At 35.5% G+C, this 27,690-nt stretch overlaps 1 protein-coding gene across 16 annotated transcripts in view; it reads left to right on the top strand.

Moving 5' to 3' along the window:
• The window catches only part of NEBL (nebulette), a 245,879-nt gene that overhangs the window by 142,780 nt on the left and 75,409 nt on the right, over positions 1 to 27,690 (top strand). For 9 of the 16 annotated variants that reach the window (XR_007630107.1, XM_050325454.1, XM_050325439.1 and 6 more), the window contains 6 exons: positions 12,291 to 12,334; positions 12,879 to 13,044; positions 13,552 to 13,777; positions 13,873 to 13,944; positions 19,869 to 19,973; positions 22,107 to 22,217. The exons of 2 other annotated variants lie outside the window; for them this stretch is intronic. Coding sequence is in view for 13 of the 14 variants with exons in the window: in XM_050325454.1 (XP_050181411.1) it covers positions 13,709 to 13,777; positions 13,873 to 13,944; positions 19,869 to 19,973; positions 22,107 to 22,217 (357 nt within the window). In the remaining variant the exon portion in view is untranslated. Of the gene's footprint in view, positions 1 to 12,290; positions 12,335 to 12,878; positions 13,045 to 13,528; positions 13,778 to 13,872; positions 13,945 to 19,868; positions 19,974 to 22,106; positions 22,218 to 27,690 lie in introns of all 16 variants that reach the window. 5 more of the 16 variants (XM_050325380.1, XM_050325388.1, XM_050325472.1 and 2 more) reach the window with 4 other exon arrangements.

Raw genomic sequence — 27,690 nt, 5'->3', positions numbered from 1 at the left:
AAACAAAATTGTAAACAGTGTATGGCTGAGCTGAGGACTGCCTCTGGTTTTGAAGTATTTGCTTTTCTTGGTTTTGTATCTGGGCATTCTTTTTTTTTATGCAATATTTTGTTTGCTAGCCACAATATTTTTCTTAAAATAATCTTAAAATGTCTTTATTTTGTATTTCTCCAGTTGAGTTTAAGAATAGAAGTACAAAGAGACATTTTCAAAATCACAAGCTGGGGCATGGAAGGCATGTCATTTAAGCTTACCATATGAAAGATTCACCCAGAAGACACAGAAGTGCTTCAAAAACATGTATTGTTGTAGGTGTTGCCAGGTTCTGATTCAGCAATGATATAAGTTTGTCTCTCCAAGTGGAGCAATTTTTCTAATAGCATAGGATTCTGAATGACTTTTGATGAAAGACTGAGTGGGATTCATTATTATTCACTTAGAACAAAAGAGCTTTACTAAAGTCATCTCTCACTCCATTTTTCTTTTTATTCCAAACACTGTCCATCATTCTGAACACATGTTCCACTGGACTGCCCAGGGTAAATGCAGAACAAATTCTTCATGCAGCTATGTTTTGAACCAACTTTTCTTATTTATTTAAAAAGACAAAACATTTTATTTATATTTACTGAATGAACACCTGAGTGTCCTGAAAGGAAGTGATGGGAAACTGAGACACCATGTGGAAAAATATAGGGATGTCTGATTAAAATCCGTATATACACTGCCTTTGGTTCTTCAGATAAGAGTGACATAAATAAAGAGATTTCTGCATCTTTATGAATCTTAAATACTGGCAGACAGTATTTGGCAGAATATGTCTCAAATACTGTATCTTATCTTTCATAATGAGCAAAGACATGAAAACCTTTTGTCTTTTTGTGTTTAGATTTGAATCAAGGCAAATGCATATTTCAGTATATAACAGGTTATGGAGGAACATGGTTCTATTCCAAATTATTTTTCCCAGGGATGAAGAATATATGAATAGATTTTTTTCTGTACCAGTCAGTACATTTACTGTTTTTGATGAAGTACAATCTGCAATTCAGAGTGCACTAAACTGAACCCTACTGTGGATAACACATCTTGTAAAAGAAGGAAACCTGGATTTTAGTTCTAGACCAAAATTTACCTAGTGATCTCATCTTCTATTTATACCTTATTGATTTTAAAGTTCAGTTAACTTTAGCATTTTTTCTAAGCTCTCCCCAGCTCCATTTTAGCTCTGGAGTACCTATATTTATTACATTGGTAATCAATACATATCAGCTACCGTGTCTCTCTTTACAGCATGCCTGAAAAGGTCCCACCTTGAGGTGTTCTGATATTAAGAATTATTTTGGTAATTTCAGCCATTTCGTGTACCAATGACTCAGGCAAAATGACTAACTCATATTAAACATATTTCTAAAATCTTGTGTTTTTCAGGTTTTTGTGATGTGAGTTGTTTTAACCTCATCATAATTTTAACCTCATCTTTGCATTGTTCAAGTAAATATTCATGCTTTTGACTAAAATATAGATCTTGCAGAACAGAAAGTTCTGAGCCCCTGTAATATTTTCTACTGTTTATGGATTCTACCATTTTCATACATGAGAATTGTGTGTGGCAGAGAATTTCACATGTATTTGGTGTTAAACATAATTCTGATTTGTTAGAACCAGACCCTTGGGGATTAGTTGTGTTGTCCTTATTGATGAGAAGATAATGGCTGTCTACATGGGAAGAAAACTTTTGTTGTTTTATTTTTAGAACACAGAGCATGTTTATTTTTAAACACTTTTGTGGCTAGAATAAAAGGGAATAGTAGTGAATTAAACCACATCATTAATGTGAGTCTCCAACAGCACTAATTATAATTTATAATGGACATAAAATCTATGAGGAATGTCCATGTTCTTGCACTGTCTGGAAGTCATTTTACACTAGAAGAAACAAATCACAGCAGAAATTCAGTGCTTTTCAAATGAAAGCAAAGCAGCAAAGACTGATAGTTCAGGAAGTAGAAGGAAACCAAATTTTATGTAACAAAACTGATTAAATTTGACAATATGCAAATTCATCGAGTTTTCTACGTATGAACAAATCCACTTACCTGCTTTTATAACTTTTATCAGTACATCGATTAAGTCAAAATGGGATAAAGGCAAAATTTTGCACTTCAGATAGAAGCAGGCCTTCAAAGAAAAATCTAATTGAAATGTATGAAGTTAAATCTTAGTATTTGTTGGACTCAAGACAGAGATCATATCATTCAGGGTCGTTATAATGAGAACAGACTTATTTTCTCTTGTTTACTTACCTTTTTTTTTTCATTTTTTTTCTTTAAGGATTTTAAAAAAAATTCTAAGATTCAGGGGTTCTGTCCTTGTAGTGACCCTACGCTTCTTAAAAGCTGAGTCCCAGAAATTGGAGTGTCACTTCTGTAGACTTTGTTTTGACCAGATGGTAATTACTCATTCTCTACTTTAAGATTGTTAACAGTTTTATGTCTGGCAATTTGTGTTGTTCTTTTTGAAAGTGACTAACAACAATATAAAACTTTCATGTCAAAACCAGCAACTTTTATTTTAAAAAATTTTATCTAGCAAAGTTCATGAGCACCTAATATATACTTTTTAGCTTTTAGTCTTGTAATGTTACTTTAAATGCTGCTAGTCTGATATATGATATCTCCATCTGCCTTGATGTCATTATGATGCTATCCAAACACTGTTCAGAAAACCTATGGAGTCTGGTCCGCCAGTTCATCATTGTAAAAGTTCTGATATTAAGTTCTGATATTATTCTGCAGTTGTGTACCAAACTAGAGTTTGGTAAACTGTCTTCTTAAATTAGGAAGTTGCAGATCATGGCATTCACAAAAGATTTCCATGCTCAGATGAGATATTTCACAGGGTGTCATTTTCAACACTCTGACACAATGTGCATGAGCAGAGAGCAGAATCTGCAGCTCTGCAGAGAACAGCATCATGCCCAGTGCCTAAATCATGTCAGAGTGTCCCAGCTGAAGTCTTTAGGCAGAATTTCGAGCTTGCCTGCGGTGTATGTGTCACGAACACACTCGCTCAGGAACTGGGTGTTCAGAGAGGGGAAGGCTTGTTACCATTTTCCTGTTAGTTCAGGTGTGATGACATTCCTCTGGGAAGTGATAGACGTTGCATCCAGCTCAGCAGGTGCTTCAGTCTGTGGCTGAGGGGCCTAATCCTGACTGTAATGGGGATCCTGATGGGCATTCTGCTGAACCTGTGCAGTGGTGTGGACAAGAACAGAAATTCATGGGCCAGAGAAGGGTCTCATGAGGGAGCAGGGCTCTCTGGCTGAGTCTTGTGGTTATCACACACTGAGGGCTGGGTATCTCGGTTCTGGCTGCTGCTCCAAAGGCTGTTTGAATGTTTAATGATGGTGAAACAGTAAGATTAAACTCATTATTAGCCTTACAGCCAACAGGAGATTAACATGACTTGTACTCCAATACTCATTTTTTACCTCAGTTTGATTTTTAGCTGTAGAAAGTTCTAACATCTTAAAACTTCCCTGTGGATAGCATTAGTCAAGTACTGGATGTTAATATTCTAGGATTTAAATATAAGCTTTGGGAAGCTGAGTCTGACATATTTTGAATGTCTACACAGAACATATTATAGCTGCATCTTCATCTTTCAAAGAGATGGTTTAAAATTGTTAAAAGGAAGTGAAATGTGTAGTTACATCTGGGGCTGTAGAACAGCATCCATGTATGTAAGATTAGGCACTTCCCACCCCCGGGGTTTGCAGTTTTGTATTACAGATTATCGTTATTGCGTACACTTTTCTGATGAGATCGAGAAATTTCTTTAGCTGTAGTGTAAAGCTGCCAAAATACATTTACCACAGACCTTAAGGCAAATATAATTCTTCCAGAGGCAGCCTCAGGCTTTGGAGGTTTTTGTGCTGAAAGGCAGGCTTAGACTTCCCATGAGATCATCAAAGAGATAAAAAGACTAAAAGCTCTTGAAAGCTAGGCCTTAGGCCCTAACACAAATTAATTCTCTGGTGATGGTTTATGTATGTAAAAAAATGAATAAATATTTACCAAAATGCAATTTAAATAGAAACTTACCCAACTACATTTGAAATTAACTTTTTAATATTACCTATTCTTTTGAATTCAACATAAAACCATACTACTATAACTTTAATTTAGACATCAGATGACCAGGAAGGACCATGATATTTTCTCTCTCTTTCTATATGCAAGATTTCAGAGAGGTTATCTTGCTTGTTTCGTGCTGAATAGTGACTGCTGATAACTGAATAAACATTCAAATTAATTTGCATAACAACTATATACGCTGTTATTCCAACTCTATCCTGCACATTAACCCAATCAATTACTAACTGTAGTTTAGTATAAGGTCCTAAATGAAAGAACTGATCTGTGTTCTGATCTCCTTTCGCTTTTTCCTTTCATATTTTTTAGGCTGCATCAACACTAAAATTTGTTTAGCAGTGAGATGTTCTAGGGAAAAAAAAAAACATCTTCAGTGCTGTAAATAGGGTATTATAAGTTAAGAGTTAGTTTATGCTGGAAACGACTTAACAGAAATATCACTGAAAAAGAGCCAGGAAAAATCCTGTTGAGAAGCTCAGTGATATCAGCATTAAAACTGTAGGGCTGGAAGTCAAGAAATCTTGATTCATTGCAGGCTTCCTTTCTTACTGTGGAGATGCTGCTTTGTTTCATGGCTCCCTGTTCTCCACCTTGTAAAACAAAATGATAGGATTATCATGTGTCTTCAGGTATAGAGCAAGGACCGGTCCTGTAGAGTAGGTATTTATCGTCTTTACAGAATTCCAGATGTTCAAAGGAGATTTAGGACAGCTTGTTCTCCAAATCAAGTCTGCTGCACCTCCCAAACCTCTGTCTGTACCGTGATTGTCAATTGACCGTGAATCAGCAGCATGATAGGAGCAGGTTTTTTGGTCAGGCTTGCTTACTACCCATGGCTGTTCTTAAGCCTGACTCCAGCTGAGGCCTCAAATGCCTGAGGACAGGGAGAGGATTTGGCTTGCTCTGTGTCTGTATTCTCAATCAAAGTCTTTAGCTCTCTACTTATAAAATTTTTTAAATCATACCCACAAGAATCTGTAAGAGTAGAAAGTATTAATGTTATTAGCAGCAACCAGCGATCATGCCCAAAGGTGGTATTTCTGGATAATTTGTAGTGTACAAAACATTGCTATGGTATTTCTTTTGCCTTTCTCCTCTCAGGAGGTACTTACTGTGGTGTTTCATGCAGTGCAGGCATTAGCCTTCTTTGATTTGAAGAACTGTAATTCAGTGTGCTTTTTTAAGAGGTAATTTAGATATACTGTGTTATATGGAGAGCATCATAGCACTAAATTTTTATTATTAACTTATGGGAGCTATTTTTGCTATAGTAAAATATAAGAATTGACATTTTAATAAGTATTATGATAGTTCTTAGAAGTATGCTCACCTAAAAGTATCAATATTGAGATAACTGCAAATTTAAATTCCACTGTTGTCATTGCTTGTTTTCAAGAGCAACCAGGTCCGAAGAATGACTAAAAAGTAAACTGACGCAAGAAATACCTGTTTTGTGTCCACTACTGTTTTGAAGAAAACAATTCAGACTTGAAGTAAGATGATGCTTTAATGTGAAAGCAAATTAAGTAACTGACAAAGCATAATTGCTTTATATATTTTTTCATAATTTTTTGGTGAATGATGGATCAAAATTAAGCCAATTTAAAAATAATACATTCTTCTGCTAAAATCAGCACTGTTTATTTGGAAAGTGCTGGATTAGCTTTTATTTCCCTAGATGTAAAAAAATTTTAAGCTGAAATTTTGCAGCTGAACTATGGACCACAACTAAAGTAAAAGATAGAGTTTGATGTAACTTGTTTGAAAAGACTAAAAAATCAGATCATGAATCATTTTAATCTTCTTCAGATATTCAATTAAATCCTTTAAAAAGATGATCTGTGTTTCTTTGAATATAAAAAATATGTTACTAAATGCAAGTTGACATTTCTAAATCAGGTACTTGCCACCTCATCAATGATATAAGCAGAAAAGTATTTTTCAGTGGATGGTGGAAGAAGATGTTTTTATCATCTTGTCAGTGTTGTCATGGAAACTTGTGTATATCGTTGTTAAACAGAGTGTGCATAAGGATCTAACATTTCTGTGACATATTATTGCTAGCTATTGTATTTTTTGTGTACTTTCTTCAACATCATAGTCAATGCTAAGAACTTGTAAGTTGCTCTCCTCAGTTAAAACCACAAACACAATTACAGGATTAGGCTGCCCAGAGAACCCTTACTATGGGGTCCTTTGTTAAAAGGTTCTTTTCAATACAGGTTTATTAAGAGTTATATTTACAAATCCATTGTAACCTGTTATAAGCACTTAAAAATTAATATTTATTCAAGTAGACTATTTTGACACAGTACCTTTTTTTGGGAATAATGAGCTATCTATCAGTCATTATAAACTCTGTCTTGAAAATTATGGATCTTTTCTGAATGTGAATTTTATATATTATGTGCTTTTTTTTTGATTACACTAATAAATTCATAGTACAGCTCGTGTGTACCATTGTCTTAACCTATCATGCATGGAACGGTAGGCTGAGACTATGACAATCCAGATTTAAGACTCTTGGACACAAAGTATGTGTAACTTGCTTTTTGGTTAAAATCTTATGATGGGTACAATTCACAAAGTAGAAAAAAAAAGTGAACTGCTTTTTTTTCTCTCCAAATGAGATTTAAGGACCAGTAATTTTAAGCACAATAAGAGTGATGTATGTTTTACATAACTAAAGATTTATTTTTGTCTTTTAGTATCTGAAGGTACTAAAAATATACTTTCTCCATCAATTATTTATGACTTGAAATGATTTGTGTTGATAAAAGAAATGAATTACTAAAATAAACTTTTTATCATTGAACAAGTGACTTCTATTACTTCAAATGTGTTAATTAAATTTCTTTTCTTATCCTGGCCTGTTTGGTGTCATTTTTTCTGTTTTGGGGAGCTTTCTGAAGACTATTCTGAAATTTAAAACCTATTATTTTAAATAACTACCAATGAAGAATGAAGTTTTTTGTTTTACAGTTAGCTGTCTGTAGCAATTTGATGCAAATTTAACTTACCTGAGAATTACAGTACACATGAAGTGTTGCAGAACAGTACAATTTTAAAGGTATTTTTAAAAGTATGTGTTACATATGATATTGGCATTGTTCGGTCCAGAGAGTTACTGTCTAAGGACTATGAAAATACAAGTGCAGAAATATAGAGAAGAAAAAACTCAATTAAATACAAGTAAAATAAACCACCGTGGCTTTTGTTTCTAGAAAAAAAGGCATTCATTAGGTAAGTGAGGGTTATAGGCTGGAAATTAAATTTATAGGAAATGTCCAATTTTCTCTTCCTGCTCCAGGAGTTTCTGTCAGTTCAGGCAGTTAAATTCAAAGTAATGCCACAAGAAAAATTCCTTGCAAGCAAACATGCCCAATCTATATAGCCAAGAACTAAAAAAGAGTCTGTATGGAAGACAAATACATCTTTCTATTATTTCAGACTACAGTAAGCTGTATATGAATATATAGTCACCAAAAGGAAAAAGGAAATATCTTTAGCTTTTTAGGATTTATTGTGGCAAAATGGAACTTGTTTATTACTGGCTTCATTCCTTTTTACCTGCATTTTAGCTGTGATTTATAGCAAAGTAAAATTTCCAAACTCTTATTATATATTCCTGGCTCTTTCTTCCATAGGACCTAGTTTTGGATAAAATCAAATTTTTGTAAATGGAAAACTTTGATCTATCCAAACTTTCCTGCATTTAAGGAGTCCCAAGAGAAAAGCCATAATATCCCTGTATTTCCCCCTTCTGCCAAATGTGACTTTCCTTTTATGGATACCTGACACAGTCAGCTGATAGTTTCATTTTCTAGCCATCTTCTGTAGAACAGCCTTGTGAAATCTGAGCCTCCATCTGCAGAGCAGAGAGATACCTTGGATGTGTATTGCTCTCCAGTGGTTTCAGGGGACTAGCATGCAGGTCTCTTGGCCACTGAGCACCAGAGCTCCAGTTTTGCAGGTAATAGGAAAACATGTCATGACTATTCATTGTTGTAATGTAATATAAGAGGTGCTGAAGAGCCTCAGCTGCTGTACCCCAGAGCTGTTAGCTCTGGTGGACTCCCATACCTAGTTAAACACTTGGTTAAGGGGGAAGGGGCTTTATGATGCTGAACAAGAAAGGGAATTGGCACAGTTATGTCAAGTGGAGTGGATTAAACAGTTGCGATGCAGTCAAACATGGCATCTCAGCTCTTAATGCATCACCTTGTGAAGAGAGCTGTAGGAGGGATAGATTTTTCAGGCTTCTGGTTAAACTGAAAATATTGAAGGGGTGGAAATACCAAGTTGCTTCATCGTTGAGGATTTCATTTCTTGACAAATGAAAAATTAGAAAAAAAGATATAGGTGGAACTGTGTATCCCAGCTAGGAAATACCATTTTTGAGGCTTAAAAAATATTGTGTAAACAATGTAGGCAACTATAAATATTGGCAGAAAAATGAAGCAGAGGTTTTGGGGTATTTTTAGAATACATTAGTTCATGAAAAGCTTTATGTTGATTTATTTCAATGTATTGTTCCTGATCACAGCTAAGGTTACATCCACGTGGTACAATCTTGTACCCTGGTGACTACTTTCAGTTCTGAATGAGCAGTTCTCAGGATAATGAGCTCAGACTACACTGCTTCTGTTATCTAGGTTAAATTGGGTATTATTATGTGAAACTAGCTATGTACCATACAGACATCTGAAATGCTCTGTCATCAAAATCCAGTTGGGCTAGATAATGTCTCTGAGAGTGTGTGTTTGCAAAAAATGTCTATATTTATTTATTTATTAGACACTGAAAATTCTTTAGGTTTTCTGGGATTCAAAACTCAGTATTCTAACATCTCATTTTTATTTGCCTTTAAAAATATCATTGCCACTCTCTGCTTTACCAAAACCTTAAATAAAATAACTTACATTGAATGAAAATTGTAGCTTAGAACCAGGAGGTATTTGCAGGTTTTGAAGTGTTATTGATAAATACAGTGTTAATGCTCTGACAGATATAAGCTTATGAATAAGTTTTTTTCTAAATAGAGCCACCTCTTGAATTTCCTTAGTTAATGTGAATTGGTATTTAATATTCAGAGAGATTACAACTGGCAGGCTGGGATTCCTCTCATTTTTCTGTTTGTGATTCTGGTGCTGATAGCCTAACTATGAACTTCCTTATGCAGGGCTGCTAGGAACTCCTAGTCAGATAGATGAGTATTTCTAGAAATGAGAAGTAAATGAGTCTCAGCACTTACAAATGGCTTGTGTGCTTTTTGAGAAGACACCACCATCTGTATTGTGTTTAATTAATTGCACTTATTTCAGCGGTGTGCATGTCTGTCCCGTTAGAGCAGAAAATAACATTTTAATTTCAGGGATGTCTGTGGGTTGATTTTTAGCTCACTGGAAACAGGAAAAGTACTAAAACTCTTCCTCTACTCTTATTAGGTTTTCAGTCCAGAATTGAAAGGAGTATATTCATAATGTGTACATACCTCACTACATAATCTGTGCAGACTTTGACCTGAAGTGCCTTGGTCCTTAATTGGCAACCTGTGTTCGAGTACCCCATGAGGAACTCTGCATTAAACAGATTTGAGATGGTGATGTTTCTGGTGTCTTTACTAGGACAAGAAAAGCTTCTGCTATTCTGTGAAGTAGTAGACAAATTCTTTCAGCTCATTAGTACACATGGATATTTCATATCTGAGAAGGCTTTTGGGGATTATGCCAAAAAAGTCCAGCGGTATTGTTTATTCAGGGGCAGAATTGAGAGTCACTACTTTATTGTTATGTGTATCAGGGTCAAGATGAGATGAAGCATTTTAACTTTCTGGGCTAGCAACTCCCAAGTGTATTTCTCGAAAGATTGATAAAGGGACAAGATGGTGTGGCTTTGACTGGATGTGGACTCAGCTGTGTAGGATCAAAGTGGGAAAGCTGCCCAACTGTGTGCCTGAACCATTCACATGCTGGGTCAACTCATACTCATGGAGACTCAGGCTCATTTACCCCCCATGTTTCTTCTGGTTCTGCCTCCTCGGCAGATATGTATTTAAACCAAGTACTTGAGTAACGTTCTGTGTCAAAAAATAGTGCATCAACACAACCCAATGACAGCCCTAAGTGCCAGGAGATTGAAATGTCTCCTTTCATAGGATAAACAATATAGTTTGCTTCTGGAATGCTTGTCTTCTCTTATAAAAGGTTCATACACAGTGAAGGTTGTGTATGGCAAGTACTGTGCTTCTGTGAACAATTTAGGCAATGTACAGTTATTTTAATGTTGTTGCATCTTCTTCAACAAAATAACCTCATTATTAAGGCTAAATCTGAACTGAGATGTGAAACATCCATGCAGGGTGGGTGGAAGTAGAAATGTGGAGCTATGCAGCATTTCCTTACAAAACTTGAATGAGTTGGGTACTTCTCTGAAGAAGCCATTTTTCCCCTTTGTATGCATATTAAGTTATCTATAATGCAGTAAGAAATTCTAATTCTGCCGTGCCCTGTGTGCATATAAATACTGTGTATACACATCTTAGCACTCTTTTACAGTGTTTTTTAAAAATTCTGTACAATTGGATTTTGTTTAATCTGTGCTGTTTCATGCCAGAACAAATGACTACGGATTATTCCATTATATGTAGGGAAAATGGTTCAGAAGTGTCAGTTTGGAGATTTGGTAAAAAATGGAGGATTTGTAGGTGAAAAATAATCTTTAATACAACATAGTTCATAATTGTCTTGGGGATGTAAAGCTCAGCATTTTAACTAGGCCTTTGTCAGATTAGATTCAGTATTTTTAGCATAGTTTTTGTTGTAAATGTACACAAACATTCCTGCTGATTCTAGATTATTTATTGCCTCTTACGGAAGTAACTAAAGCTTCTTTACCATGCCTGGAAGTGTTCAAGGCCAGGTTGGATGAGCAACCTGATCTAGTGAGGGGCACCTTTGCCCTTGGAACTGGATTATCTTTAGAGTGCCTTCCAACCCAAACCTTTCTATTATTCTTCTTGATCTGCAGGCTATTAATTGAATCATAATGCACTTCTAAACCATGCATCTCTTAAATAGTCCTCACAAATTCTTCCTTGAATGATATCTGGATATATTAAATTTTCAGGCTTGTTTTATTGCACAGTGAATTTTCTCTGATAGTATTCAGTGTTTTGAGGAGGGGAAAAAAGTGAGACAGGTTTCTGTGTCATATAGGATCTTACTGCATCTATTATGCGAAAAGTGGAATTTTGAATTCCTTGTGTACAATTAGTTGATTCTGTGATATTTCCCCCTTTGTGCATAGTGATATATTTTTCTTTAATATGATTATATTAATCATATTAATCAAGTTAGAGCAGCTGTCTTGAAATCCTTGTATTATGGAAGCTACATGGGACATAGGGCATTCGAATGCTTAGTTATGTCTGACCCAAATCATGCAAAAATGAGAAAAAAATGAATTGTATCCAAGCAGTTAAGGATAGTAGAATGGAATGGAATAGAATATTTCAGTTGGAAGGGACCTACAGTGATCGTGAAGTCCAACTGCCTGATCACTTCAGTGACCAAAAGTGATCTTGCAGATTTCTATTATGCAGAAACCAATGCAGGGACACCAGAATTAAGATATGAATTTTATCCATATAAATAAAATATCTATTATGAGATACAATGTAAGCAGGTTAAAAAGCTGAACACCTCCCTTTTCCCCCCAAAACATGAACAGTTTTGACTTTGTCATTTTGACCATAATTGCTTTCTGGTGCAAAAAATAGCAAAAGATTTCTCCATATGCAGCCAGCTTTGCAGCTACTAATAGCATTTCTCTACTCTCTGAAATATTTTTCAATGTCTTCACTTAAAAAATTTATTAAATGTAGGAAGAAAGGGGAAATTGACTGCACTGAAAGAATATAGTATTTGCAATACCATAACAAAAATCCCAAAGTGAAGCCTCAGTGCTGCATTTTTGTCTGGCACTTTTGTAGGTGCTGTCTCCTTAATATGTAGTCCTTGAAATCACACGAGTCTGTTGTTTAGGAATATATTTGTTATGGCCATAATCTTCAAAAACAACCTATTACTGTCAATATGCATCTTATAAGACTAAACCATTTGTTTTCACCAGGATGAAACACCCTGAACTCCAGAAGCAGTCAGCATAAATCACAGGTAATTCTCATCTATACAAACCAGACTTCTAGGTTTAAACCTAAACTTCAGCTGTGCCAATCCAAACCTGAACTTTAGGAGTTTATATTTGAGAGTGGAATGGAAAGTCTTGAAGTTTTCTGTGCCATTAATGTATAAAGAATTCTGTCTCTTGTTTTAGGCTGAAAGCAGTTTGTGCCTTTGTTCTTAATACTTTTTTTCCATATTTTCAGACTTTAACTATGTCAAATGTTTTATTTTTTCTCATCTTTGAAATGTTTCTTTTCCTAAGGAAATGTATGTTTTTAAATAAGCTCTAAGGATGTTGTTTTTGGGCACAAGTACTTAAAAGTCTTTGAAGTTTTTTTTTTTTAAGGAACACACATTCCTTATATCTTTGCCTGATTGCAAAGCTGTGTAGTGGTGAATGACTTTTCTAGATAAAGTTCAAAATCACAACTTTTACAAAATGAGAAATACATAAGCTACAGTTCGGAACGAAAAATGATCTTAAAGTGCTGGTTCCTCCAACTGGTCCTGTAATACCTCCTTGCTTGTTTTACAGAAGTAAATACTCTGCACTGGTTGACATAAGGATATCTTTCAGTGTCATTGCAGCTGCAGTCAGTGACTTCATACTGAAAGAGGCTGGTTTTGAGACTGCAGACCATGGCAGTTTGTAACAGCGAAGGAACGGACATGTCTGTGTGAATACATAGCCACGTATACTTGTAAGTAATACAGACTTGTCTGTATCTATATATGCACAGGTTTGAACTGTAGCTGAGATGATATGGAAGGTATTTAAGGAATTTTATAAGCTTTGTGGAAAAGAAGTAATTCTGAAAAATATACTAGCAGTTACACCTACTGGCAAATGAGAAATGGCTTTGACAAATGGCTTTTTTTTAATCAAAAAGCTATATTATTGGGCTAGAAAAGTTTTGTGATAACAGTTTTGGAGTCATTGATGCCTGGAATCTTAGAACTGGGCAGTGTTACCATAAACTTAGATTGAATGTTCCCCTTTTAATCCTGTTAATTTTACTAAGTTACTTATGTTGCAAATTAACTGCATCACAGTATTTTAATTGTGTTCATAGTAATTTTAAAAATAGTTGATGGGGATAGGTCATTTAATTATATTTTATCAGTAAGAAAGCATTAGCTCTGCTGTGACTGATAGCTAGCAAGGCCATCTGCAATGCTTTTCAGTTCACTCACATTGAATTGTTCAGATAAAGACTGTCAAGTGCTGCCTAAAAAAGGAAGGAGCCGTGGTGGCATTAAGTGCAGTGGAGGACACAAATCCAGGCATGCTGGAGGATCTGAGCTGTTTCAGCCAGCACTGAACCTTTTCAGAGTTTTCATTGTTGTTTCCTGCAAAGTATTAAAATGCGAGTGTCTGTCATTCAGGACCTCAGGGAGGATGAAAATGAAAATGGAGAAGAAGAAGAAGAAAAGGTGAGTTAAACCTCAGTAGCTTTTAAAAGTACTTACTTCCTTCTGTAGTTACTCTTCAGGATGATAAACCTGGAATGATTACCTTTTTCCTACAGGTCTTCCTCAAACCTGTTATTGAGGACAGAAATATGGAACTGGCCCGAAAATGCAGTGAATTAATAAGTGATGTAAGTGACGGTGACTATTTACATCCTTATATTTGAATTTCTTTTTTCAAGTGTGTTTATATTTATGATACATATTTTCTCAGATATTTGCAGTGTAGCATGTACTCATTCAAGGCTCAGATATAAAAACACACAAAGTAATAGAAAAACACAGATTACTCTCGTACCTTAAGTTATCAGCGACAGAGGGATGAGCTTTTCAGAGCACTTCGATGGTATGAAGCACAGGCCCTAGAAAGGAGAATGTTTCAAAATATGTGTGTCTGGTGTCTGCCATGAGAACACCTTGGCTGCTTTCATCAGAAAAATGCAGTATTTTTTCTGGTTACAGTATAGTTCTCTGCAGTTTGATTGGTTTGAATAGAACTGGGTTCAGTACACATAGCTGTAAGGAGGGAGGTTAAAAATGAATTTTGAATGTTACTGCTCAGCATATTGTTATTGACTATGCTTATAGGACAAATCCATTGAAGTGCTAGAATATCTTCAAAATTATTTAACTAGCTTATTCTTGACTTAGTTACTGTAGATTTTTAAAACAGTTTATCAGTTATAGACATTATATAAACATCATAGATCAGATCCAAGACATTACTGAGGAGAGACTGACTTTAGAATATTCTAAAGAAACTGAAAAGTGATGTCAGGCTCAGGTTATGTTGCAATCTATATATAGATTTATGATGTTGATTTTATGGGAATAAAACATACAGAATCTACACTTCAGATATAGTTTTTTAGGGTTATGTATCAGAAAAAAATAGGTAACTCAGAAGAACAGGATGTGTAAGTGTTACAGTGGTGGCTTGAAAGTGTGACTTGACAAGGTCAAAGTTTCCTCCAAATTGTCTATTGCAATTGTCACAGAAAGAATGCTGAAAATTGTATAGATCCTTAAGAGAAGCTCCCTTTTAATCTCAGTCTACTTTAGGAAGAAGTAGAGATTAATAATATTTTTACTGATAGCTATCTACATACTTTCTTTGGGAAAAAATGGCATATGGTGCATTAAGTGCCTGTCAACTCATGTAAAGGCCAAAATGAAAATAGACCTGGAGCACTTATCTGACCCAAAATATATTTACTGCTTCCATGCAGCTTCTTTCTAAATTTTCTAAATGTGGTTCTGTTCTTAAAGGCAAAAACTTGTTGAAAAGTGCTAAAGAAATATTTTCTTTAATTGAAAAGGGATTATTACTATGCTGTGTACCCATTAGGAGTAATGTTGGCTGTGGTTGTTAATTAACTGATAAATGGAGTGGCTGTATTTTCTCGGATTTTCTGCTGGGCCTTGAGAGCTAGGGTGAATAACTAAGTCAAGCCAGATTTCTGAAGCTTATAACGATTCAGGGATTTTTTGCTGTAAATTTGTGATACCTTTAACCTACAACTTACCTTAACCTACAACAAGATTTTCCTTGAGATATGTCAAGCATAATGGCAAAGTGTCATTAATGCTTTCAAAGCAAGAACAATACATAAAGGTTCAGACCAATTTAATTTCAAAAAAAAAAGACTCTGTGTTTAAAAATAGCATCCAACTTTAGGGCCTTTTTCAGCCTCTGATGAAATCATTGGCTTGAATGGAATATGCACATGTACAGAGTATGAATGTTGTTCCCCAGAATTTTTGCTGTGATGGAATTTCTTATGTTCAGTGAAGTCCTTTGTGCTGGGGGATAAATTCTTTACCCTGCACATTTCATTGTGGAGACCAATAAACTGACAGTTTGCATTCTTACCTTTGATTTTTGACTCACTGACATTCAGAACTTTTTATATATTCCTTATCCTTTTTACCTTTGCAGAAACTACTGTTTGTGTAGATTTATCATTGGTGTACATTTATACATTTTATGTGTACAGTGGTTTTATGGCACTTGCAGTTTGGTCCTAAGATGACCTTGGGAGAGCAGCCTGTGTCCTTGCTGCCCACGAGACAGGCTGATTGCCCTTCTCTGATGGTGGAGCTGTCAGCACAGCTCCTCCATAAGAAAGCAGTGCCAGGAGTGCACATGCCTTAGATACTGGGTTTGCATTATGCTTGCCCTGTATTCTTTGCAGGCTGACTTTAGTTTGGCAATATGGTTTTAAAAAAGTGTTATGATGGCAGTCCTTAGCGCATGCATAGCTGTCAGCCTTGAGCTGTATGTAGGGGAAGTTGTGTTTATGTGCTCCCATTCTTGAGGAAATCCCCAGTTTCATCTGAGGCTTGTTCTGTGGCTGTGATACCCCCTGGATTGTTTCTCTCAACAGCCATTTCATTTAATCTCCCTCCATGATGCACTTTTGTTCCACAGATGTTTTTAAAACTGTCATGTGTTGACTCATATGAATTACCTTCCTTTCCAGGCCTTTTCTCTTCCATATTGAAATTGAGCCTGTCCATTTGCTTGTGGCATATTTTCATATTTGTTTTGATTATGTGGTGTGATGTTTCTGATACTGTTATAAGCAGATACGGGAATTATTCTACATGATATTTGACCAAACTATCGTAATCCTTTTCGGTAGAATGGCAGACACTCTTCCACTGAAGATTCTGCTCAGTTTTGGTCATGTGTGGTAGCAGTGGTTCTTTTCCTTTATATACAAAGTAGACTACTTGCCATTTAGCTGTCCTTGCTTTAGCATGTCTCTGCTATAAAGGCCCCAAAGACCTAGAGTCAGTGTGCCTTTCCACTCATCCCAACAGGGTTCTGACCACCTAATTCTGGGTGCAGCTGTTCCCCTGCACTCACCATTACTAGCCACACCTCTAAGTCTGGAGGACTTGGAGGTCCAAATTGCTGGAGACTACTAAAATACTGTGGAGTAATAGTGCTGTATGCCTGCCATTTATTTTCTCATGCTTTACTCTAGGTTGCTGTGACCACAGAGAGAGGATTTTGTATTAGACGGATCTGTGGTTTAACACAGTTCTTAAGTCTTATGAGAGATTATAAATTAATTAATGTAGGGTTGGAAAGTGAGTCCTAAGTGGAAAAAAGTTTCCTTTTGTTTTAGCATAAAAGCTAGATAAGAAGCTTTGTTGTTTTTCCAAACTTAAATGGGTATTTGAGACATGACAGTTCTACAGTGGATCTTGGCATGATTACTGTTGACATGGTTATTTATATTAAAGTTAGATTAGTATGTGCCCCTGAATACAAAGGAATGGTTGTTGCTTGAATTAAGCTGTTACCATTGGAGTCTTTCCTTTATCCCACACTCTCCCTCTGTGTTTCTCCCTGAAAGACTGATGGAACAGGCCATGGATGAGATGAATTTTCTTGGCAAACTGGGAAGCTTCAGCTTAAAAGTTGGATGCCCTTATTTTATAAAGCTGATCTTTCAATATAACATCCATTAAGAAAAAAATGCAGCTTGAAGCTTACTGTTTTGGTGGTTGTCTAGGAATTTTAATCCACTTTTACTGGATAGCTGTGCTGCTGGTCAGAGTTAGTTTTATGATGAGTCAGGGAGAAGAAAAGGTTAAGGAGAGAAACTGGACATTTAATGACCTATTGGACTTCAAAAATATAATGAAATAGCAGTGGCTCCAGGCCATCATTTGCAAATTTTTCCTATTTGTTTTTTTTCACAAGGTTTACTAGATCTGCTTTAATTTAAACAGCGTATTTTGTGATGAAGGGCAAGTCACTTGCAGGCAAAATTTCCTATTTAGTATTTTAGACATTTGAATGTTTAACTCCAAATCTTGAAGAGGAATGGTAACTTCTCTGCCTATTCCTTCCAGCCATTGGTTATGTTCAGTCATAGCCAACCTCTTGAGCATCTTGGTTGCATCATTTACAATAAATTTGTTTTTAACTGCAGGCATCATGACTTCATTATACTTGTTCCATTTCATCTTCCATCTTTCTATTTCCAAGCAATGTGGACAATTCTGTAGCCAAATGGGGTGTGTTGGATCACAGTCTGAACATTTTATGTCCTTTCTAAATGGTCCATTTGTGTGCATTTTGTGGCCTCTGTGTGTTACTAGAATAAATGTGAATAATAAAGGAGTAAGGAGGTGGCACTAGGCCTTTACTGTTTTTGGGTAGTTTGAAAGCATGACTTCTACAGCAGAACAGTTTTGATTGTTTCTTCTGATCATGTTCTGTCATTCACTCCATTTAAGATACACCTTAGGAAGCTTTTATGTTTGATTTTTGAATGTAATTATTGCTCTGTAATTAAAATGGATGTAATTACAGTTAGCTTTCGATATCTCAGGGTGATTTATCTAAGCTGTGAGCAGTAAGACTCTCTGTCTTCTCTACCAGAGTCACAGCTTTACAGCAGTTTCTACTGGGAATGCCATCAAACCTAACCAGTAGACAGTCAGCTCCGTAGATTTTTAAGTGCCTGCTTATGTTGATCATAAAACTGCACTTTGTTTGTATATTGCTCTGTGATTACCTTGGAGTATGGTGTCATACACAGGTTACATGAACCACTGGCTTTGTGGTCCCTGAATAAAATCATGACACCCATTGTTCACCAAACAGTTTTTATTTAGAGTAGACTATAGTCCACAAAGGTGGACAATATGATTTGGTAATGAGATGTAGATTCTTTCAGTAGTCCAAATATGGATAAGTTCAATATTAAAGTTGTTTCCTGTGTGAGGATTAAGTAGTCACGAGTTTTAGATGAATTCAGCATTATCTAATCCATTTTGCAGTGGACAAAATGTTTGCATCAAAAAAGTAAAGGAGCTGATTTTGTGTAAGCTGCCATCCTTCACATGAATTTTCCAGGTCCCTGTAGAGAAGCATAGACTAGAACTTGTGATATCCATTAAGGATTCAGAGAGGGAGGAAATTAAGACTGCATATTTCTGTAATGCTCGGATGCAGATCATATTGCTTCTGTCAGAGCTTGTCAGCAAGTCTAGAGTGCATAAATGCAAGCTGCTGTTATGCAGAATGTGAAAATGGGGTTAGAGAAAAGGTAGTAGATAATAACCATGAAAGAGCTTAGTACTAAATAATTAAATTTGCATTGATCTAAAATATTGTATGTACAAAGAAAGAAATATCACTAAAAACATTAAAGGCTATCCACACAAAGTGTCTGTCTTTAAAACTTATTTAGTCTATCTCATCATATTTCGTCATCTTTCTTCATGAAGTTCTGATATAATAAAGGTACCTACACATTAATTATGTCCATAGATTTTATCCTTCTTGTAGTCTCACGAATACAAATAGTCACTGATTCATCAAGTCATGTGATACCTGCCCATACTGTTTGTCCATGGTAAGATAAAGGTTGGTTGTTACGAAAAAACTTGTGCTTCTATATTTTGCAAAATACATCATGGTGTTTTGTTTAAGAAATTGTTTCCTTTGTGCATACACAATTTAGAAATGGCTCAACTTAAAATTTATTTGGTCTTACATTCTGTTATTACTTGCATGTCATTACTGGTGGGTGCTTTGTAGGCAATGGTTTGGCAGTGGCTTTCTGAATTTATTTGTGGGACTCTTGGATTCAGAAAGGGGCATTTGATGATGTTATACAGATTCCGTGCTTGCTATGTCTGTGTTAGAAGTTAGTTTAACAATTTTATCTTTGAGATCAAGGATCAAGGAGATCAATTATTCGATTCTTCTTTCTTTAGAGGTACTAAAACATCTGCAACGGTGGTGAAAATGTGCTGTAGATGTAGAGAAAAAATCCTATCTTTTTCATCTTTATTATTAAAGAATTCTGTGACTTTTACATAGTCCTGGTACTGTGTGTGAGAACTGGGTGTTTCCCTTTATGGTTTAATTTGATCCAGCCGGAGCTACTTGCAAGCCATCCGGGATAGTATCCATGAATAAAATAAAATAATAATAATAATTAAAAAAATTTAAATAAAAATAGCTGTTGTTTATTTTTTCTGTGTGTGTTTAAGAACAATTAAACTTTTTTTCTCCTCTTTGTAGATACACTATAAAGAAGAGTTTAAAAAATCTAAAGGCAAGTGCATATTTGTACCTGACACCCCGCAGCTAAAACATGTGAAAAGTCTCGGTGCTTTTATTTCTGAGGTAAGATCTAAAAGGCTGAAGAATTTTCCTGGCTTCTTATCCTTCTTAAAAAGTCTCTCAGTTGGATATGGTGACTTTTAGCAGGGGAAGAATGTCTTCTTTCAAATAACAATTCTGTTTATAGCTAAGGTGACTTAAAGGCTGTAATTAATATGTACTGTATATGTGAGTAATAATAATTTGGAATTTTTATGTGACACTTTTATTTTGGGATTCAAAGATGCTTTGCTAATAGTTCTGAACCTGTCCTAGCTATCCCATTTTATGGGTGGATAAACCGAGGAGTAGGAAAAGAATGTTTTTGTTACTTGCTCTGCAATGATGAGGTTTGCAAACTTCACCTGTGCAAAGTTTCGTGATATAAAACAGCAGGCAAGGGAACTGTTTCCCTGTTGTCATCCCTGTCCTTCTTCAGCAAGGGACCTGGGGTAGACATCAGGGCAATGCCATCTGTGGGTTGCCTGAGCGCTTGCGTGACTCCCTGTGTCAGAGATTTTAGATCTTCATGTACAGAGACATGAACACACACACACACAATTGTAGTGGAAAAGAGTAACAGCTTCCAAAATGCCAGAGTAGCATTTACTATCAGCTCTTCATGTCCCAGGTACCAGGTGCTGTAGAATTGCATCTCTGATTATTTTCACAAATAAGGAGTCAGCAGGAGTTTTACCTGATAGAGAGGTGTTTGTTTAGGAATCACTGGTTCTGGGTGATTTTTCTGTCACTGTGACCCTTGGAAGATGTAACTTTTTGGTGCCTCGTTTTTTGTGTTACCTTTATTATTATGATAAAGGATGCTCCAATATCTCTGTCTGAAGTGACCTAATTTATATACATTCTATGTCCTCTTTCTGATATACAATAGTTTTCTGTGTGGCTACATCCAATATAAGTGCATCTAGTGTATATCTAGTGTTGTATTTATCTTTCTTTTTTCTGAGAAAGAGTGGCATTACTCTAAGGGGAGTAAATCTGATGTAATCACACTTTATAAGAGGCAGACTATTGCAGTCTACAAAAGAACAGTATATAGCAAGTATTTGTCTAATCCACCTGGTTCCATAGAAAAGCTGCTAATTATTAATCAAAGATTTAGAGATATAAAGGTATTTTAAAATTTTTAAACCCTGTATGTTTTATGTTAACAAACTGTTGAGCACTCTATCTGCTTATTGCAGCATTACCTTGAAGCTAATCATGTGATGGATGGTTTATCTTGTAAATTACTGACCTCTAGTGTCCCATAACCTGTTTTTGCAAAACTTGGACATTGAAATTTTTAACAGCATGTCCATAATAGTGAAAAAGAGCCCTCTGGCTTGGGAAATTTGTTACAGCAAATTATTTATATAGATATATACATATGGGGAATTAGCCTGTAATGAACAGCTGTATATTGCACAGTAAATTAAAGACGTTAGACAGTATAATTTAAAATATTTTTGGTATTTATGATCACTTTCACCTCAGTACTTGACATTGTTTTTATGAATTTGAAACACTTAGATATGAAGCAAAAGCCTCACAGATTTTGAACAATTATTCTGGTCTCTCTCATGAAACCCTTTTGTGAGGAATTGCTAGTACTGAACATTGGAGGAAAGACAGGATAAATAAAAAGTAATTAAAAAATGAGACTGTAATATGAAAAGATTAAGTAGAAATAATGGTAGACATGCTAATTTCAATGTTCCTGTCCTTTCCAGCTACATTTAATTGCTGATACTTATTAATTGGTAAATTAATTGCTGATGCTTACTAATTGGTAAAATATTTGTTGTTGGCCTCTCATTACTCCTGTTGTGTAAAATTTGTGAAAACAGAAAGAAAAAGGTAAGTTTTGATTTTGAAAACAATTTGAAAAAGTATAGAAAAATAACTACCTTGTTACCTTATTTTATACTTCCCTCCAAATGATTGAATATAATTAGGAGATATTTTGCATTGTTTTGTGAATTAGACACATCCACCTAAAGTATTATTTAAATATGTTTTTGCTTGGAAATTAATGACAGCATTAAATTTTTCCGGTTCTAATGGTCTATGCCATTTTACTTACTAGAAAAAATAGGTAATATGTTTACTGCATCTTAATTTTTGCATTATATGTCACCTTTCTCTGCCCTCTAGGTGAAGTACAAAGGAGCTGCTAAGAAAGACCTTTCTAACTCTCTTTATCAGCAGATGCCAGCCACAATTGACAGTGTATTTGCAAAAGAATTAATGCAGCTTCAGAGCAAGGTACAATTTTTACAATTGCAGAATGATTTTTAGATTAACTGTGAGTCAGAATATGTCCAATTTGAACAAAATATTTGAGCAGACACTTGATTGCTGGCTTGATTTATTTGGGTAAGTTTATCAACCACAGTTCATCACCATAACTTCTTAACTTCAAGAACTACTCACTTTCAAAATGTTGACAATCTTTTGACTTTGTTCTGTTTATTAAATATACATTTAAAAGCTAGTAATGCATTCATAAATACAGTAGACATCCATGAATGTAATAAGGAATTACTGAATTCAGTGACATTGCACTGTGCTCAGAGAATAGATGAATCTTATATAACAACTATTTCCAGTTGGGTGTTGTATTAGCTATATAAAATGTTTGATGCTGAAGGCAAAAGTATAAAATCTTTAATGACTTCTATAGGCACTTACTGGTAGCAGTAAATGTATTTGTGATGGTCTGCATACTAATACAACAAATTTTATAGAATTAAAAATATGAAATGAAGTATATTGAAGATAGTGTAAAGCATGTAAACAACCAGCAAAATAGTAAATTCCAGTTCAGTTGCCTTCAGGGGCTTAAAAATATAATACCCTAAATGTAAGCAGGTGACCCTTCACTTCCATTGATCTCAGTGGAATTGCAAATGTTAAGTATGTGTAATATGAATGGAGTTAGAGATTGTCATTGTTACTCATGAGAATTACAGCTGATAGATGGTCATTACTTTCTGTCCACTAAACATTTCCACATTTTTCTTGTTTTTACTTTCTCCTCTCTTAAAGATACAGTTTAATGCAGCCAGTGTGTGAAGTGAACATGCTCCTCAATCCATAATATTGACTGTATTTCAATATGCATTCCTCTAATGCAGTGGTATTTTTTCAGACAAAGGAGAATACCAAAAGAAAAGACTGAAATCTCAGGACACCTTGTAGAGAACTGTTTTGATATAAAACAGTGTTTTAATCAAGACTATATTAAGCAAATATAATAACATATATTTTAGTTTTCATAGTTTGAAATGGAACATATATACATTCAAGTAAAAGCAGCACAGTGGCTGAAATGACATCAATGTGACATTTCACTGAAAAGTAAGTGATTAGAGGAATTACAGTAGAAATAAATTGGGAGTTAAACTTGTGTAACATTTTAAAACTGTTAGTTTGATTTATAAAACATTAGTTAACTATTTTGCCAAAGATATACTCCTGGATTCATTCGAAATTATTACATTCTACATTAGTTTACACAAATGGTGTTAATTAACATTGGTGATGTGGCAGAAAATAGATAAATAGATAAGATAAATAACTGAGACTAAAAGTGAAATCATTGATTCGTCAAAAAAAAAAACACCTTTTAAGGAAAAGACTGTCTTTTATTTGCTAGTCTTTGAAGGTTTTCCTCAATCATCCAACAGTCATAGAGAAACAAATATGCATATAGGATGAGATATTTAAGCAGAAATTTTCCCTGTAAAAGTCATACCATCCCCTTAGGAATAGTTGCATTATAAATCATAATCTACCATAAAACTTAAAGATATGCTGACACATTTTTCTAACTTGTGGTTACTGTTGCAGTGGACCTGAATTTAATGCTACTTTGAGAGAGATCTCAGGGGATTTTCTAGTGAAAATGTTCTCCACAGTATTCAAATCTAATCCATATTGTGCCTATCACTGTGGTACCTAAGTAGCTAATACAAGGATTTCACATTCCAGCTGGGTCAGGATGTGGCACAGAGGGTTTTTGCTGCATCTGTCTGGCTGGGGTTGTGAATTTACAGGTCATCACTTCAGGAGGAGACTATGGATGTGCCATAGGAAGGAGAGAGAACAGCAGCACCAGCTGGCCATTATGCCAACCCTCCTGCAAAAAGGCTGCTGCAAGCACAGAACTGCAGTCTGTTTCTCAGTTATAGTAAGCTGATTTTAAATAGGTGCTGATTTCCTGAGAGGTGGAAAATACAAGTACATATCCTCCTTCCCATCCACGTTAGAACAGATTTACACCTTTGACTCGTCTTTCGTGCTTCTTGGATGAAATGCTGGGCTTGAATGCTTTCATAGCCAGATCAAGCAGGAGTTTTCTCGCTCTGTGGTGCCATGTTCTTGGCAGGATTTGCAGCCTCATCTGCCAAGCACTTGCATAGGGACTAAGGGAGCATGGTGTGGAAAGAAAGAGAGCCACTGACTCTCCCTGCTGCTGCCTGCTGGCACAGGCTGGCACACCTCTTCTGGGGGATCTCCTTACACAGGTGTACCCTCGGCAGACGGTCTCTCCCATGATTTGATGTTTGCTCCTGAAATGGTGCTGCTGTACTGCTCTGCCCAGCAGCTCTGTCTTCAGTCTACCTAGATCTAACCCAATTTAGTAATTTGATACACTATTTCAAATCACACTCATCATTTAGGAACTTGGGGGCAACTAGGGGAAATTTCCTGTTTTTCACAAGAAGTCATTCCTCACCTACACTGTCCTCTCCAGAGCAAACAGACTGCCACAGCACCATTGACCACATCTGCATGCTTTAACTCATATGGCAATTGTCACTAAGTTCAGCAGAGCCAGGACCTCATTCTGGAGAGTTGCAGCCATGCAAGGTCAGCACTGACATATGGATCTTGCCACAAAGGAGGATAGAATGCCCTGACAAATATGATTCTCTTCCAGTGGAGCTTTTCCCCCATATTGACTGTATTGATACGTGCTCACCTTCAATTCACCTTCAAGATACTCAGGAAAGCCTAAAACAAGACCACATCTGTAGGCTTTTGCATGAACCCACATTTTTTCTTTTGTGTTTTATGTAGAAGTGGCACAAAGATGTAAATAAATATCCATAGAGAAGGACGTCTATCTAAAACTGTGATCAAAAGATCATGACACTCTTTATGGGAAAAAATGTTTCAGGAGAATGAAAAGGAAGTTTCATAGCCCTACATACTTGAGTGGCTTTTCTCAATTTCATTTTTTCCTCTACACAGGAAATTTGACTGTTGACTTCTAAGTAGCTTTCTTGAGGGTGAGCAACCAGATATGCCTCCCTCTCTCACTTTTGTCACTGTTGTCCCCAGGGTAAGCTAGAGAGAGGAGAAGTCCCTGTCCTCAGTGAGCAACTTCACCCTCCTTGCCAGTCTACAAAAGCTCTCACCAATTTCCCTGTTTTCTGCAATGAGAAAATGAAATTGATGGGAGCAGTCTAGCAGGGAACCTTCAATGTTGATCTTCCTGAGAGGAAGTGGATATTTTTTTGAAAAATTGCAGTTTTCCTGTGGAAAATATTTCTGAAGGAAAACTTCTAATCATTGCTAGCTCTGTGCCAAGTCTTATTCTTGTCTGAAGATCAGGCAAGATTCAGTATACTGAATACTTCCTTACGTAGAACAATTTTTTTAATAAGGTGTCACAAACAATGATAAAGGTATTTAAAATTGCTTGAAGGGGAACAATGTTGAAAAAAAGTGTTTCATCACTTTATTTCTGCCATAAGAAGCGATTGCATTGTTTTTCCTCTTATCTGAAAGGAATAATCTAAAGCAAACTGAAGGCAGTTTAATTTTCTCCTTTGCACAGGGCAATATCTCAAAGAGTAACTCTATGTCAGTGCTTAACGGCACTTTCTGTTTGGTTTTAAAGATGATAAGCCAAGTGAGTCTTAATATTTTCAACTTCCAGAGAAAGTTTCAGAGAGTTTCTTTTACTGCAATAAAAATGTTGTGATTTACTGCATCGCTTACAATCATATTACACATTATCAGACTGTTTTATGTAATTCTTTAAATTTTTTTATGTTATGAAATGTCATGTTTGAGATTTCCTCTGTTTTATGGTGGCAGGTATTAGTCTCCTGGACTTCTATACTTTTGTTTTACCTGAATACACTGGATAATCTAATTCTCTGTGTAGAGATTAAAATGACATTTTCTGTGTTCTTGAACATTTCCTCCTACAAAATCCTACTTAGTGGATTTTAAGTTCAGAGCTCAGCTTACTGACTATAAAGGGAAATATATATTAAAAAAAAAAGTAATAGTGTTTAAAGTATGACAAAACAGAGGGTCAGAGCTGGGTTAAAAGAGCACAAAGCCTTCCTTAATGCAGCTTCCTATTGACACACTGGTGTACAAGAGAGATAAGAAAAATAAAAAATGAGTACTTACAAATTAGTTCAATCTGAAGTCATACCTACTTAAATAATTGCCTTGTATTTCTCAAGTTAATAAATGGTGCCACTAAAGGGTAGAGGTTATGTCAGTGACCTGTAATGCTTGATCTCTCTGTAGAGTAGTTTCTTATGCAGATTTCATAAAGGAAATTCAGTTTAGCTAAAACTTGAAAATTAAAATGAGGTTAAAAATAAATGTACACATGCTAACCTGTAAAATAATGGTTCTAAGAGTGTTGATGAAATAATAATAGTTATTCTTTCGTGCTTCCTTGGAACTGATTTACAAATCTAGGAATAGTTTTAAACTAAAATGTCCAAAACTAAACTAGAGAGCCTTTGAACTCCTCCTTGGCTGTGACTTCTTCTAGATTACTTCAGTGAGTTAATCAGAATAATGTGAAAATATAGGAAGAACACAGATTTCAAATAGCAAGTGAAATATTACTGCATTAATAAAGAAATGGTCATCTTTTCCCAAGATAGTGGATACTTAATTGTAATTTCTGTTAATTTTCTCATGATGGGAATTGATGTGCTGTTGTGTTTTGATGTCTTGGTTATGTAGCCCACTTGCCAAGAGAAAAATAGAGATGTTGAACCAGCGAAGTGGTAATGTAGTAAAATATTTGTAAATTAGTAGATTTTGGATGTAACTGTATGGGGCTGCTTTTCAGATTGTTGTTAAGTGGGGAACATCTTATATGTGACAGTGTAAACAAGGAGAAGCTGCAAAAGAGTTTTTGTGGCATATGTTTGTATGGTAATTACACTTTTGTAGGGATTCATTTGTTAGTGATGCTTCAGTCTTGTTGAAGATTATGTGCTTTTCCATTTGCGAGATGTAACCAGTGTAGGCAAGTTATGGACTCTTTTTGTTTCAATTTAAGTTGTGTTTGTTTCTCCAGAGGCCTGATCATGTTACACTGTATAAGGAGGTGGCACATTTTAAGTTTCCTGATTTGATAATTTCATTGACATAGTAGCAGTGCAAAAATTCTCCCTCCCCCTCCTTTTTGTCTTAATCTCTCAGCCTATATATCATTTTGTAATCCGAGATAGTCAGGGCAGATACTAACATATTGCCTTGGGCACCCTACTCTGTGACTCAGATGAAATCGTGCTGCTTTAAACAGAAAGAGATACAACATTTTCTCACAGTTCTATTATCCTGTCCTAAAAGAATTTGAATCACTCTAGTTGCGAGTTTTCTCAAAACTTTCACAGTATTCTTTCATTGCTATCAAGGGTTTTAGTTTCAGTACTTCTCCTTCTGATCATCTATCAATCTTATTTAG

The sequence above is a fragment of the Myiozetetes cayanensis genome, unplaced genomic scaffold (assembly GCF_022539395.1).
Source record: "Myiozetetes cayanensis isolate MyiCay16 unplaced genomic scaffold, myiCay2020 scf1, whole genome shotgun sequence".
Taxonomy (NCBI): domain Eukaryota; kingdom Metazoa; phylum Chordata; class Aves; order Passeriformes; family Tyrannidae; genus Myiozetetes; species Myiozetetes cayanensis.
The sequence above is the reverse complement of the archived record's forward strand: the minus strand, read 5'-3'. Positions and strand labels throughout refer to the sequence as shown.